This window comes from Hyla sarda, unplaced genomic scaffold (genome assembly GCF_029499605.1).
Source record: "Hyla sarda isolate aHylSar1 unplaced genomic scaffold, aHylSar1.hap1 scaffold_549, whole genome shotgun sequence".
Lineage (NCBI taxonomy): Eukaryota > Metazoa > Chordata > Amphibia > Anura > Hylidae > Hyla > Hyla sarda.
Window position 1 is genome coordinate 167501 of NW_026610560.1, and position 15052 is coordinate 182552.

A 15052-nucleotide genomic window follows, 5' to 3' on the forward strand; every position below is an offset into this window, starting at 1 on the left:
CATGGGGCCCGAAGCAGGCGCTCCAGGAGCGCCAATGATGATCCGGCCCTGCAAGTGATAACATCATGTGAACATATCATGTAACATCTCACAGGTCCTTTAGACAATTAAATTAGTCCTCCAAAGGTCCAATAAACTGTCTATACATTAGTATACTGACTATACATATAGTACAATAAATAACATTAAAGTAACAGCAGGGGAAACCCTGCAGAAGAGCCGCAGGTCACTGAGGGACTCAACCTGGCAGGGCCTAAGCGTAGTGCTGGACCATATCCTTTACTGTGCCATTACATCACTATGCCGCCATGAACTGTGCCATTATGCGCCCATGAACTGTGCCATTATGGCCATATGTAATACACCACTATGCACCATAAACTATGCCACTTTGTTCCCATAAACTGTGTCACTATGCCCCCATGTATTGTGCCACTATGCCTCCATATACTGAGCCACTATGCCCTCATGAACTGTGTCATGATGCCCTCATGTACTTTGCCACTATTTCCCAATAAACTGTGCCACTATGCCACCATAAGCTGTGCCACTATGTCTCCATGAACCACCACTATGCCCCCCTGTACTGTTCCAATATGTTCCCATAAACTGTGCCATTACGCCCCCATGTATTGTGCCACTATCCCTTATGTACTGTGCCACTATACCCCCATGTACTGTGACACTATGCCCCCATGAACTGTGCCATTATGCCCCAATGCCCTGCACCACTATGCCCCCATAAACTGTGCCACTATGTTCCCATAAACTGTGTCACTATGCCCCCAAGAGCTGTGCAATTGTGCCCCTATGAACTGTACCACTATGCCCCCATGTATTATGCCATTATGGCCACATGAACGGTGACATTATGCTCCCATGTACTCTGCCACTATTCCCCCATAAACTATGCCACTATGCCACCATAAGCTGTGCCATTGTGCCCCTATGTACTGTACCAATATATCCCAATGTACTGTGCCACCATACCCCTATCAACTGTACCACTATGGCCCAAAGAAATATGTAACCTCTATGACCTGTACCACAATGCCCCCATGTACTGTGCCCCTGTGAACTGTGCAGTTAAATCATTACGCTGACTGCATCAGAGAAGAAGCGCCGGGCAGGGAACAAAGACGGGAATTTATCAAGAAATTTAGACAGCTTTTTTCATCTAAATTTGTTGCAGGTTCTGTGTGGCTTTTCCTGCAACATTTCATTTAGAACGTAAAATTTTTATTACCACAAACCGATCTGATTTAGATCCCTTTGTGCAGTGGTCACTAATTGATCATGTGCGACTGTTCTGCAAAAAGTCGCAAAAAATGTGCACAGACCATGTTTAGAAGAAATCACAGGACACTTCAACCATGCCCAACCATGCGACAATTGTATTAGGGTCCATGTGACTTTTAAAAGAATTGTCACACAGCCCGCCACTGCTATGCGACATTAAAGCTGAGCAGTTCAGCGGGCATTCAACAACGTCCATGCACCATTTGATAAATTTTGCACACAGATGCCACTTTGCCTGCAACTTTTTTTTTATCCACAGTGAACAAAGACCAAGTACACTTTTAATAAATGCCCCGTAGAGTGTATTAACCCGTACAGGACCTAGGGCGTACGGATACGCCTTCTGTACCTGGGTCTTAAGGACCCAGGGCGTACCTGTACGCCCGTGGGAATTTCGGTCCCCACCGCGTGGCGGGCGGGGACCGGGCCGGGGTGACTGCTGATATGGATCAGCAGGCACCCCCATGTCGGCGACCGGCGCAAATCGCAAGTGAATTCACACTTGCGATTTGCGCCGATTCCGGGTCATTCGGGTCTATGGTGACCCGGAATAGAAGGGGGATCGCGGTTGTCTAAGACACCCACGATCCCCCTGTAGCCATAGGAGTGAGGTGGCAGAGTTGCCACCCCTCCTATCTCTGCTATTGGTGGTCTAAACGCGACCACCAATAGCAGATTAGGGGCGGGGGGGTTTACTTTCATTTTCCCCGTTCTGCCCACCCACAATAGGCGGGGCAGGACGGGGAAATGACGGGGACCGAACGCCGAAGATCCACTTACCCATCGGTGGAAGCTGCGGGACCGGATCGGCGGCGGTGATCGGCGCGGGCGGCGATGTCGTGCAGCAGAAGAGGACGGCTCCCTGGATCCGATGGAAGCCGGTAAGTTGCCTAGCAACATCTAGAGGGCTACAGTCTGAGACTGTAGCCCTCCAGATGTTGCAAAACTACCACTCCCAGCATGCCCAGACAGCTGCTGGGCATGGTGGGAGATGCAGTTTTGCAACAGCTGGAGGTCTACAGTTTAGAGACCACTGCACAGTGATCTCTATACTGTAGCACTCTAGATCTTGCAAAATTACAACTCCCAGCATGCCCACATAGCTGTTTGCTGTCTGTGCATGCTGGAATTTGTAGTTTTGCAACATCTGGAGGTCCACAGTTTGGAGATCACAGTGCAGTGGTCTCTATCTGTAGCCCTCCAGATGTTGCAAAACTGCAAATCCCAGCATGCCGAAACAGCTGTCTCGGCATGCTGGGAGTTGTAGTTGCGATCCCTCCAGCTGTTGCATAACTAGATCTCCCAGCATGCCCTTCGGCGATCAGTACATGCTGGGAGTTGTAGTTTTGCAACAGCTGGAGGCACACTGGTTGGAAAACCTTCAGTTAGGTTCTGTTACCTAACTCAGTATTTTCCAACCAGTGTGCCTCCAGCTGGAGGCACACTGGTTGGAAAATACTGAGTTAGGTAACAGAACCTAACTGAAGGTTTTCCAACCAGTGTGCCTCCAGCTGTTGCAAAACTACAACTCCCAGCATGCACGGTCTATCAGTACATGCTGGGAGTTGTAGTTTTGAAACAGCTGGAGGTTTGCCCCCCATGTGAACGTACAGGGTACATTCACACGGGCGGGTTTACAGTAAGTTTCCTGCTTCAAGTATGAGCTGCGGCAAATTTTTCGCCGCAGCGCAAATTTCTAGCGGGAAGCTCACTGTAACCCGCCAGTGTGACTGTACCCTAAAAACACTACACTACACTAACACATAATAAAGGGTAAAACACTACACATACACCCCCTTACACTGTCCCCCCAATAAAAATGAAAAATGTATTATACGGCAGTGTTTCCAAAACGGAACCTCCAGCTGTTGCAAAACAACAACTCCCAGCATTTCCGGACAGCCACTGACTGTCCAGGCATGCTGGGAGTTTAGCAACAGCTGGAGACACCCTGTTTGGGAATCACTGGCATAGAATACCCCTTTGTCCACCCCTATGCAATCCCTAATTTAGTCCTCAAATGCGCATGGCGCTCTCTCACTTCAGAGCCCTGTCGTATTTCAAGGAAACAGTTTAGGGCCACATATGGGGTATCTTCGTAATCGGAAGAAATTGCGTTACAAATTTTGGGGGGCTTTTTCTCCTTTTACCCCTTATGAAAAGGAAAAGTTGAGGGCTACACCAGCCTGTCAGTGTAAAAAAAATTTTTAATTTTACACTAACATGCTGGTGTTGTCCTTTACTTTTTATTTTCACAAGTGTTAAAAGGAAAAAAAAGCCCCCCAAAATTTGTAACGCAATTTCTCCTGAGTACAGAAATACCCCATATGTAAGCGTAAAATGCTCTGCGGGCGCACAACAAGGCTCAGGAGTGAGAGCGCACTATGTACATTTGAGGCCTACATTGGTGATTTGCACAGGGGTGGCTGATTTTACAGCGGTTCTGACATAAACGCAAAAAAATAAATACCCACATGTGATCCCATTTTGGAAACGACACCCCTCACGGAAGGTAACAAGAGGTATAGTGAGCCTTAACACCCCACAGGTGTTTGACGAATTTGGATGGAAAAATGAAAAAAAAAAAAAATTCACAAAAATGCTGGTGTTACCCAAAATTTTTCATTTTCACAAGGAAACATAGGAAAAAAGCCCCTCAAAATTTTTAACACCATTTTTTCGGAGTAAGAGCATACCCCATATGTGGATGTAAAGTGCTCGACGGGCAAACTACAATGCTCAGAAGAGAAGGAGCACCATTGGGATTTTGAAGATAAAATTTGTCCGGAATTGAAGGCTACGTGTGTTTACAAAGCCCCCATAGAGCCAGAACAATGGAACCCCCCACATATGACCCAATTTTGGAAACTACACCCCTCATGCAATGTAATAAGGGGTACAGTGAGCATTTACGCCCCACAGGTGTCTGACAGATTTTTGGAACAGTGGTCCGTGAAAATGAAAAATGTGATTTTTTTGTTTGCACAGCCCACTGTTCCAAAAATCTGTCAAACGCCAGTGGGGTGTAAATACTCACTGCACCCCTTATTAAATTCTGTGGGTGGTGTAGTTTCCAAAATGGGGTCAAGTGGGGGGTCCACTGTTCTGGCACCACGGGGGGGGGGCTTTGTAAACGCACATGGCCCCCGACTTCTATTCCAACCAAATTCTGTCTTCAAAAGCTCAATGGCGCTCCTTCTCTTCTGAGCATTGTAGTGCACCAGCAGATCACTTGATGTCCACACATTGGGTATTTCCATACTCAGAAGAAATGGGGTTACAAATTTTGGGGGTCATTTTCTCCTATTACCCCTTGTAAAAATATAAAATGTGGGGGAAAACCAGCAATTTAGTAAAAAAGAATGTTTTTTTTCATTTACACATCTGACTTTAGCAAAAAGTCGTCAAACACCTGTGAGGTTTAAAGGCTCACTGTACCCCTTGATGTGTTCCTTGAGGGGTGTATTTTCTAAAATAGTATGCCATGTGTTTTTTTTTGTGTTGTTTTGGCACCATAGGGGCTTCCTAAATGCGACATGCCCCACAAAAACCATTTCAGAAAAACTCACTCTCCAAAATCCCATTGTCGCTCCTTCCCTTCTGAGCCCTCTACTGCGCCCGCCGAACACTTGACATATACATATGAGGTATTTCCTTACTCGAGAGAAATTGGGCTACACATTTTAGGAAGATTTCTCCTTCTTCAAAAAATTTAGAATTTTCTCCTTCAATTTGCTGCTATTCCTGTGAAACACCTAAAGGGTTAACAAACCTTTTGAATGTCATTTTTAATACTTTGGGGGGTGCAGTTTTTATAATGGGGTCATTTTTGGGGTATTTCTAATAAGAAGGCCCTTCAAATCCACTTAAAACCTGAACTGGTCCCTGAAAAATTTTGATTTAGAAAATTTTGTGAAAAATTGGAAAATTGCTGCTGAACTTTGAAGCCCTCTGGTGTCTTCCAAAAGTAAAAACATGTCAACGTTATGATGCAACCATGAAGTAGACATGTTGTATATGTGAATCAATATATAATTTATTTGGAATATAAATTTTCCTTATAAGCAGAGAGCTTCAAAGTTAAAAAAAATGCAAAATTTTCAATTTTTTCATCAAATTTTGGAATTTTTCACCAAGAAACGATGCAAGTATCGACAAAATTTTACCACTAAGGTAAAGAAGAATATGTCACGAAAAAACTATCTCGGAATCAGAATGAAAGGTAAAAGCATTCCAGAGTTATTAATGCTTAAAGTGACAGTGGTCAGATGTGCAAAAAATGGCCGGGTCCTACAGTGAAAATTGGCTGAGTCCTTAAAGGGTTAAAGACACCAATACAAATGAATGAGGGGAGAGCTGGCTAGTGGTCCGGATGTCTGGCAGTCATGGTCTGGACCTGGACCACGGTCAGCCCGTTGCGTACCGCTGCTATGCATCATATCTGGTGCTATGTGTTCAGCTGATTTACAGGAATAGTTGTAATAGGAACATATTGCTGAATAGGTTTACATACTCACAAGTGTGTGTGTTTTATCCACTATATTTAATTCTAACTCTACATAGATCTATATATACCGCCTATATGACCACTGTGCCAATATATACCACTAGCAGTTACACCACATACCCCCAAACACTGAAGAACCCCCCATGAATTATTATTGTTCCTCTTGACTTTAGACCATGACCAGGGGAATGAGACCTGCACCAGGGCAAAAGGGGCTTGGACCCCAAGGATCATAATAGGTGCCTAAATCAATTGGTTTCAAAACTGTGGACCTCCAGATATTGCAAAACTACAATGCCCAACAAGCCTGTGAGTTGTATTTTTGCAACACCTGGAGGTCCATACTTTGGAGACCACTGTGGTCCATCATAAGGTCCATCAAACTGCACAGGGTAGCAAACAATCTAAGGTCAACCCTAGATGTCCCTCATGATTCCCACATCACATTGTATATGGCAGAGCAGGTCTATAGGGCCAGTGACAGGCAGGTGCCACCAGAGCATCCCATGGCCGATGACATCACCTGCACACGACCAACTGCCGTTTACTCTCTGCTGGCGACCGACGTGACTGGACCGAGGTCTACAGACTGAAGGAGAACCGCTGAGATGGCGTCCACTGGACATGGAGAAGATGGCGAGGAGGAGAAGAGGAAAAGCGAAGGCAAGAGGAAGAGGGAAGAGGAAGGCGAGGATGGAGTCAAGAGGAGGAGAGAGGACGATGGAGGATCAGAGGATGAGGAGCCAACACCTGGGATGGCGACCACTGGACATGGAGAAGATGGCGAGGAGGAGAAGAGGAAGAGGGAAGAGGAAGGCAAGGATGGAGTCAAGAGAAGGAGAGGAGATGACGACAGAGGATCGGAGGATGAGGAACCAACACCTGGGATGGCGTCCACTGGACATGGAGAAGATGGCGAGGAGGAGAAGAGGAAGAGGGAAGAGGAAGGCGAGGATGGAGTCAAGAGGAGGAGAGAGGACGATGGAGGATCAGAGGATGAGGAGCCAACACCTGGGATGGCGTCCACTGGACATGGAGAAGATGGCAAGGAGGAGAAGAGGAAGAGGGAAGAGGAAGGCGAGGATGGAGTCAAGTGGAGGAGAGGAGACGAGGATGGAGGATCAGAGGATGAGGAACCAACACCTGGGATGGCGTCTACTGAACATGAAGAAGATGGCAAGGAGGAGAAGAGGAAGAGCGAAGGCAAGAGCAAGAGGGAAGAGGAAGGCGAGGATGGAGTCAAGAGGAGGAGAGACAACGAGAATGGAGGATCAGAGGATGAGGAGCCAACACCTGGGAGCAGCCAAGGAACATCGGGTCCCTACCCCAGGCTTACCATCAGCCACTACAACCTCCACCAAGTCCTGGGTAGAGGCAACTTCGGCAAAGTAAGTTCTATCTCCATCTTGTTTTCTGTTATCAGCCATTTTAGGCTGCATTTGTATTGTTGTGGGTTGCAGTGTTGTGGTAAGGTGGGTCTGCTGGAACTTGTAGTCCCACAATATTATGCCCCTGATGGCTTTGGTGGTTATGCACATCCATATAAAACTCCCTGAAGGGACTACACTTGGTATTAGGTGTGAACGGATCCCTTGGGGCACCTCCATGTACTGTGTCCTGGCAGATGGAAGTTGGGATGCCCAAGATGGTGTGGGTGCAGGAAACCAGACGCAGGGAGAAGAGAAGGTGCAGAGGGGTCTTCTGGAGCAGTGTGTAAACAGTACATATAGGGGGGATTTATTAAGATCTGTGCAGAGGATGAGCGGTGCAGTTGCCCATAGCAACCAATCTGAAAAATAAAAGAAGCAAACTGGTTGCTATGGGAACTGTATCGCTCTTCCTCTACACAGGTCTTTATAATGGACACGGGAATACTCAATAATATAAAGTAAATGTATAAAAGTTCCTATGTGCTGATATTATATCGCTGTAAATTGTTCCTCCAATACCGCAGGTAATAAATAATAATGGGGGAGATTTATCAAGACCTGTGGAAAGGAAAGTTGCCCAGTTGCCCATAGCAACCAATCAGATCGCTTCTTTCATTTTTCAGAGGCCTTGTTAAGAATGTAAGACGTAAGCTGATTGGTTGCTATGGGCAACTGGGCAACTTTGCCTCTGCACAGGTTTTGATAAATCTTCCCCAATATATCTTCACATGTAATATATATAGGATTCCAAATATATCCAATAATAAAGTGCAACAAAAGAGTTTCCCCCTATGGGATAACGGTTCTCTATTCATTATTGTCTGTTTTTTTCCTTGCCCTATATCTCTGTATGCTGTGTTGTATTTGTTTTTTGCACATTTTCTTTCTTTTATGCATTATTTGGGGGGTAGATGGTACTTATTATGTATATTTTTTTTTACCTTTGTTTTCCTTGGTTGAACCCTTTTGTAGTCCAGTTAAATTGAGCTAACTGGCATGGATATTCCTGGGGGTGGACTGAGGAAAACTTGTAGGATCCCCACACCACTTACTTTATATGGCCCACATGTGACACATAGGGTTGCCACCTTTTTTGCAAAAAAAAAAAAATTAATAAATACCGGCCATGATCATTGGCATGATTAATTATATATGCGTGACATCACATGATACAAATATGTGGGGGGAATTTTGTGCTATTCTGACCCCTATAACTTTTTTATTTCTCCTTATAAGGGCCTGTATGAGGCTCATTTTTGTGCCCCAGTCTGTAGCTTTTAACAGGACCATTTTTATTTCAATGTGACTTTTTGATTGCTTCTTTTTTTAAATTAAATTCAAGAGTTGCAGTTAGCTACTAACTATAACTCCCAGCATGCCCTGATACAGCCTGCAACTCAGCAGCTCGCCCAAAGGAAAACTACAACTCCCAGCATGTTGGACGGTACAGTAGTATATAGTATAGGTCAGTGTTTACCAACCATGGGGTTCCTCCAGCTGTTGCAAAACTACAACTCCAAGCATGCCCATGCAAGAAGTTGTAGTTTTTCAACAGCTGGGGGTGCTCTGGTTGGGAAACACTGGTATAGGTTATGGTGCAACATTCCAGGAGTTGGAGGATTGGTTGGATAAATACTGGTCATTGTATTGCCGGTATTTTTTATATAAAAATACCGTCAAGGTGGCCAAAATACCGGCCAGGTGGCAACCCTAGTGACGCATCATCCATGGTGCGACCAGGTGAGGTATCCCCCTGACTCTACAGGTGTGTGACCAGACCAGGACCAGAATGTGAAAAGCACCCAGTCTTCTGTGGAATAAAGTCCTTGAATTTTGTCCCCTTCAATGCTTCTCTTTTTGTTATCCATACATGCAGTGTTGTGGTAAGGTGGGTCTGCTGGTAGGTGCAGATGCCCATAGCAACCAATTGAAAAAGGCCTCTGAAAAATCAAAGCAAACTGGTTGCTATGGGAACTGCACCGCTCTTCCTCTAGAAAGGTCTTTATAATGGGCACGGGAATACTCAATAATATAAGGTAAATGTAGAAAAGTTCCTCTGTGCTGATATTATATCGCTGTAAATTGTTCCTCCAATACCGCAGGTAATAAATAATAATATCTCTTCACATGTAATATATATAGGATTCAAAATATAAATCCAATAATAAAGTGAAACAAAAGAGTTTCCCCCTATGGGATTACAGTTTTCTATTCATTATAGTCTGTTTTTTCCTTGCCCTATATCTCTGTATGCTGTGTTGTATTTCTTTTTTGCACATTTTCTTTCTTTTGTGCATTACTTGGGGGTCAGATGGTGCTTATTATGTATATTTTACCTTTGTTTTCCTTGGTTGAATGTCGGTCAGGTGGCAACCCTGACTCTACAGGTGTGTGACCGGACCAGGACCAGAAGGTGAAAAGCACCCAGTCTTCTGTGGAATAAAGTCCTTGAATTTTGTCCCCTTCAATGCTTCTCTTTTAGTTATCCATACATGGATTTCTATGGTTTCAATACAATCTTACAGAAACCTATTTGGACGAGAAGATGAGAACTACACTGATCCCAACCAACTCAAAGACATGTCTATCCATTGTTCAATGCATTCATAGAGTTAGGAGATAAAGTAAGTGAACCCTCTGGAATTCCCTGTATTTATACTATCTAATAAATACCCCCATTGATGCATCCCGATGATCCATTCTTGTCCTCTTTCTCAATAAGGATAATATTTTGTTTTCTGGACCCATCATTATTGTAGGGACTTCTGCCCATTTTTAAGACTATTTATCATGTTGGACCCATGAATTCCGTGAAAACTGCACATAGTGGACTATTTTTATAGTATTTTTCTATTCATTTTCTATTTGTTCCTCTTGGCACCTAATCTAGAAGCTGTAGAGGTCGCTTCTCGGCCTTTTGACTAAGATCAAGTGTAGTTTCTGTTCTTATCAGTTTCAGGCGGTGACCCGAAGCTCCGGTATTGGGCTGGTGGGGATGGGTGCTGCATGGAGGGGTCAGGCATGTAGGGAACAGGTGTACCAGGGCGTTCCAGGGCTGGTTCTGAGGAAACAGCTCGACTGCTGCCCCAACGTGACCTGTTTCCTCAGGGTCTTGCCATGAGGCTGAGAGGGTCTAGAGCGGAGGTACTTTAGTGCCTTGGGGAGTGGTGACCCTGAGGTGCTGAAACTCACTGGGAGTATTGGCGCACTGAGTGGAAGCACTGGCACCATAAACTCTTCACCTTGTGGCACTCACCTCTTGATTTACGGCCTTCTGGCTAGCATCAGAGACATTTCTATAGATCTGGCTGTATGTTTGGCCAGGATATCTGCACACATTCACTTATTTATTTCCTTTTTTGTCACTGTGACACTTTTTGCGTGTTGTGTGTCCACAAGATTGTTAGGATACGGTAGCCCTTCTCAGTGTTCCTCCTGGCGGTCTAGGGGAGGTGTGTGTGGCCATTAGGTTCTGCACCTCTCTGCAAAAACCCCGGGTACTCCTGCATGGGCAGGGTACCAACTGTTATCGGCTCTGTGGGCAGATACCTTTGCTAACGCCAAGGGGGATGCAGGGAGCATTTGTGGTTGCTTAATAGCTTCGGCAAAAAGGGACATTGAACCTGGAACCTCACAGGTACCTTTTGATCCGGAGGCGAACTATAGGAGAAGGGCTTGTGATAGACCACATCCTTTGTGCACTTTTTTTAGTGTAACACGTTTGCACTTTGGTTGATTCAAGAGCCTGTTCCCTGGCTCTTAGTAAAAAAAAAATATATATATGCTTCTCTTTTAGTTATCCATATATGGATTTCTATGGTTTCAATACAATCTTACAGAAACCTATTTGGACCAGAAGATGAGAACTACACTGATCCCAACCAACTCAAAGACATGTCTATCCATTGTTCAATGCATTCATAGAGTTAGGAGATAAAGTAAGTGAACCCTCTGGAATTCCCCTGTTTTTAAACTATCTAATAAATACCCCCATTGATGCCTCCTGATGATCCATTCTTGTCCTCTTTCTCGATGAGGATGCTATTTTGTTTTCTGGACCCATCATTATTGTAGGGACTTCTGCCCATTTTTAAGACTATTTCTCATGTTGGAGCCATTAATTCCGGGAAAACTGCAATACCACATAGTAGACTATTTTTATAGTATTTTTCTAATCATTTTTCATTGTTCCTCTTGGTACCTAATCTGGGAGTTGTGGAGGTTGGAGCCCAGCTTTACAATCAACATACAACTCCGACAACTGCTACATAACCACCATGCACCGGCTGATATTCAGTGACATTCGCCTAGCACTATTTCCACACTCTATTCCCATTCTTCATCCACCTCTATGAATCACTTTCACACTAGGGATCCAGGTTTTTGGCTTTTACACCATTCGTTTTTTTCCTTTACGCTACCTTTTCAGATGGTGGATAAGCTGTTCAACATTTTCCTAAATTTTGTTCACATTTCATTTTTTTTAATCTTTTTAATACACTTTTAATATTACAATTCGTTACACTTGGCACAAGTTCCCCTCTGTTCTATTCTCATAGATTGCGTTTACCTACCACTTTTGTACTTATTGAGCCTCAACCAATTGTGCATAAGAGTGCATAAATGATTCAAAGTGCTGTCCGAACGTGCGTGTAACTTTTCCATCTACTGCTTCTGCGCGCCTGAATGGCAGGTCTGATACCGTATCTCCACTATTAGCCAAATTACTTTTGATTTAATCACATCGGCATCACCACTATGCACTGAACGCCCTTTTTAGAGCTGGCGTCATCTTGCGGACTGGATTCCACCAGGATTCCGCCACCAAACCTGCCAGGTATCCTATTGGTGAACAAAACTTACAGCATTTGTAGCTGCAGGAAACTTTGTTAGAGACGATTGTTGCTAAAGGGGGATTTACAGGTTATTATAGCTCTTTCTTGCAGTTTTCCTAGGCTTAAGGTTCCTGGGTGCTATCTAACTGACCCATCACTAAGTCCACCCATAAACAGCCCCCCCCCCCCTCCTCCATATCAATGTTTATCAAGCGCTGTCCTCAAGACCCCCAACAGGTCATGTTTTTAGGATTTCCTTAGTCTTCCACAGGTGATATAACTGTGGTGATTCCTGATTCACTGACCATAATTGTATCACCTGTGAAAGACTAAAGGAAATCCAGAAAACATGACTTGTTGGGGGTGTTGAGGACCGAGCTTGACAAACACTGATCAATATCAACCTTATGATGTCTTCTAATGAGCGTCTTCCATTTGTTTTCCACAGGTGGTCCTGGCATCAGTCCCTGGCCGAGACACCCACATGGCCATAAAGATCATCAACAGAAGAGAGGACAACGAGGGAATTATCAAGAGAGAGGGGCGGATACTCCTGGCAGCCCGAGACTGTCCATTTCTATGCCACCTTTATGCTGCACATCAGTCTCTGGAGCGCGCATACTTCATCACGGAGTACCTGTCCGGCGGCAGTCTGGAGGATTTGATCAGGATTTGCTGCTACCTGGACATCAACAACATAAGGTTCTACGCAGCAGAGATGGTATGCGGCCTCCAGTTCCTCCATGGACAGAACATCGTCCACAGAGACCTCAAGCCAGAGAACATCATGTTGGATGCGGAAGGCCACATCCGGATCATTGACCTGGGCCTGGCACAAGATGGAGTCACAGCCTCCAGCAAGATCGATGGAGTGACAGGAACATTCTGCTACATGGCCCCTGAAGTGCTTCTCGGACAAGAGTATTACACAGCCGTTGACTGGTGGAGCCTTGGGATTGTGTTGTGCAGGATGGCGACAGGACGCTTCCCATTTTTCATCGGCCACAGCAAGCAGAAGGTTTTCAAAGCCATCACCAGAAAGGAGCCAAAACTTCCACCCGGGATGGATGCTGCTATTGAACATCTCATCAGTCAACTTCTGCGCAAGAATCCCGATAAGCGCCCTGGGGTGCGCAGAAACATCCGGAAGCATCCATTCTTTTCCACCATTCGCTGGGAGGAACTGGAAGAGAGGAGAGCCAAGCCACCATGTAAGCCGTTTGAGACAGTTCTGCAAAATCACCATCTGCAGTGGCCGGAGGACACAGAGGACACCCACCATGGGACCGGATTCAATTATACGTCACCAAGCTGGGCCCAGTAAGAACCTTCTCTTGGGATAACTACCATCACATGTTCTTCACTTCTCCATAGGTGGATCTGGACTCTGAGGACACCGCGCCTACTGCTCAGAACCTCCGGCCTCCTGATCCAGGCATCATGTCTCTGCTGCTGTAACCTCGGCTGCTCTAGAACATCTTTATGCCACACCTTTGCCATTGTGTTACTGCCCCAGGCCCTTTACCTGGCATCCTCCATTCCGGGGCTGGCATCTGACATCACTGCAGCCGGAAGATCCTCTACAACCCCAGGAGCGGCCTGTGCTTAGATTCCATCTGGTAAGTTCAGGAACAATAGCCGCATGTTGTAATCCTGCGGTGCTGAGTGGCGGATATTATCCCTGAACCCATCCAAGCACAGGTCGGGTAAGTACTGCACTCACCACACACACTACACGATAGGGATAGGCGCACACACATAGACACAGACCACAGATAGGGGACATATCGGCTCGATCCAGGGATTTATTCTGATCGCCATATTTGGGGTCGGGAAGGAATTTTTCCCCCTGATTTTAGGACAATTGGCTCATTCCTCACAGGGGGTTTTCGCCTTCCTCTGGATCAATATAGCCGTAAATAGGTTTAGCATAATAACATAAAATTACCCTCTTAGTAACACAACTAATTCTAAAAAATTAATAAATAAATATATATTTATATATTTTTTTATCTTAGAAATGTATTTGACCCAAACATTAAAATTAGACTACTAGACTTACCAATAGACTATTAGAAACATGTATAACAAAAAAATATTTATAATTTAAATCAATTTACCCCCCCCCCCCCTTTCTATCACTCTGGTTTGGTTCCAGCCTTTGATCCTGGGATTTATTCTGACCGCCATATTTGGGGTCGGGAAGGAATTTTCCCCCCTGGTAATAAGGACAATTGGCTCTTTCCTTACAGGGGGTTTTCGCCTTCCTCTGGATCAACACGGCCGAGCACGGTTCAGTACAACAGACCACTAACTTACTATTATATTATACTATTATATATGTGTATCTTGTTTATTATTGTCCCCCCCCCCCCCATCCCTATAAATAAACTCTTTTTTTTACCCTCTACATGGTTGTACTTGTCTTTATTTCCACTGGATGTCAATCTAATAAATGTCCTATTGACGCTGCTAGTAGCCTCTCTCCATTCTGACTTATATATGGAGGATCCTGAATGAGGGACCCCCATCTATTACCCATCTTTAATCCCCTAATAGATCGTTTGTAAGATTGGTTTTCTAAACGCAGCAACAACTTTTATGGTAATATAACAAGTGAGGGTTTGTTACAATGTATCAGTGCAAGTCAGAGCTGGGGTATATTTAGGTCATGGAGGATTGCCTAGAATGAGCACACAGTGGAGGATGCTTCATGGAGTAATAGATCTCTATAGACGCTTTATGGACGCTCCTGTTATGAGAACATCCACACCAGAAGAGCATCAGAGCAACATTCGTGAAGAAGGGAAATTCCTGGTAGAGGTGTCCACATGGACAGATCCCATAGGAATAGTCTACGGGACAAGCAGGATGACAACCAACATGGCGCCCATTACCGTACCAACCTCAGAGGCTGTCACCCAGCTTTCACACACTCCTGAAAAGTGAATCTTTCTATAAGTGTAATGGCAAAATGATAT

The 15052-nt window shown here is 44.9% G+C and overlaps 1 protein-coding gene across 2 annotated transcripts; it reads left to right on the plus strand.

The window, feature by feature from the left end:
- The first annotated feature begins 6234 nt into the window (after positions 1–6234).
- On the plus strand, positions 6235–14489 carry LOC130339664 (protein kinase C theta type-like). Of its 2 annotated transcripts, XM_056554045.1 has the most exons (3): positions 6235–7194; positions 12520–13282; positions 13446–14489. In XM_056554045.1, exons 1-3 carry the CDS (start codon positions 6415–6417, stop codon positions 13460–13462), a joined length of 1560 nt encoding a protein of 519 aa, XP_056410020.1. In that variant the 5' UTR covers positions 6235–6414; the 3' UTR covers positions 13463–14489. The 2 variants fall into 2 exon arrangements, with proteins under 2 accessions (XP_056410020.1, XP_056410019.1); XM_056554044.1 differs by having other exon boundaries at positions 6248–7194; positions 12520–14487.
- The last annotated feature ends 563 nt before the right edge of the window (positions 14490–15052 follow it).

Coding starts and splice junctions, on each gene's coding strand:
- LOC130339664 (XM_056554044.1), top strand. CDS start 6,415: ATGGCGTCCACTGGACATGGAGAAGATGGCGAGGAGGAGAAGAGGAAA. Junction 7,195..12,519: donor GTAGAGGCAACTTCGGCAAA/GTAAGTTCTATC, acceptor TGTTTTCCACAG/GTGGTCCTGGCATCAGTCCC.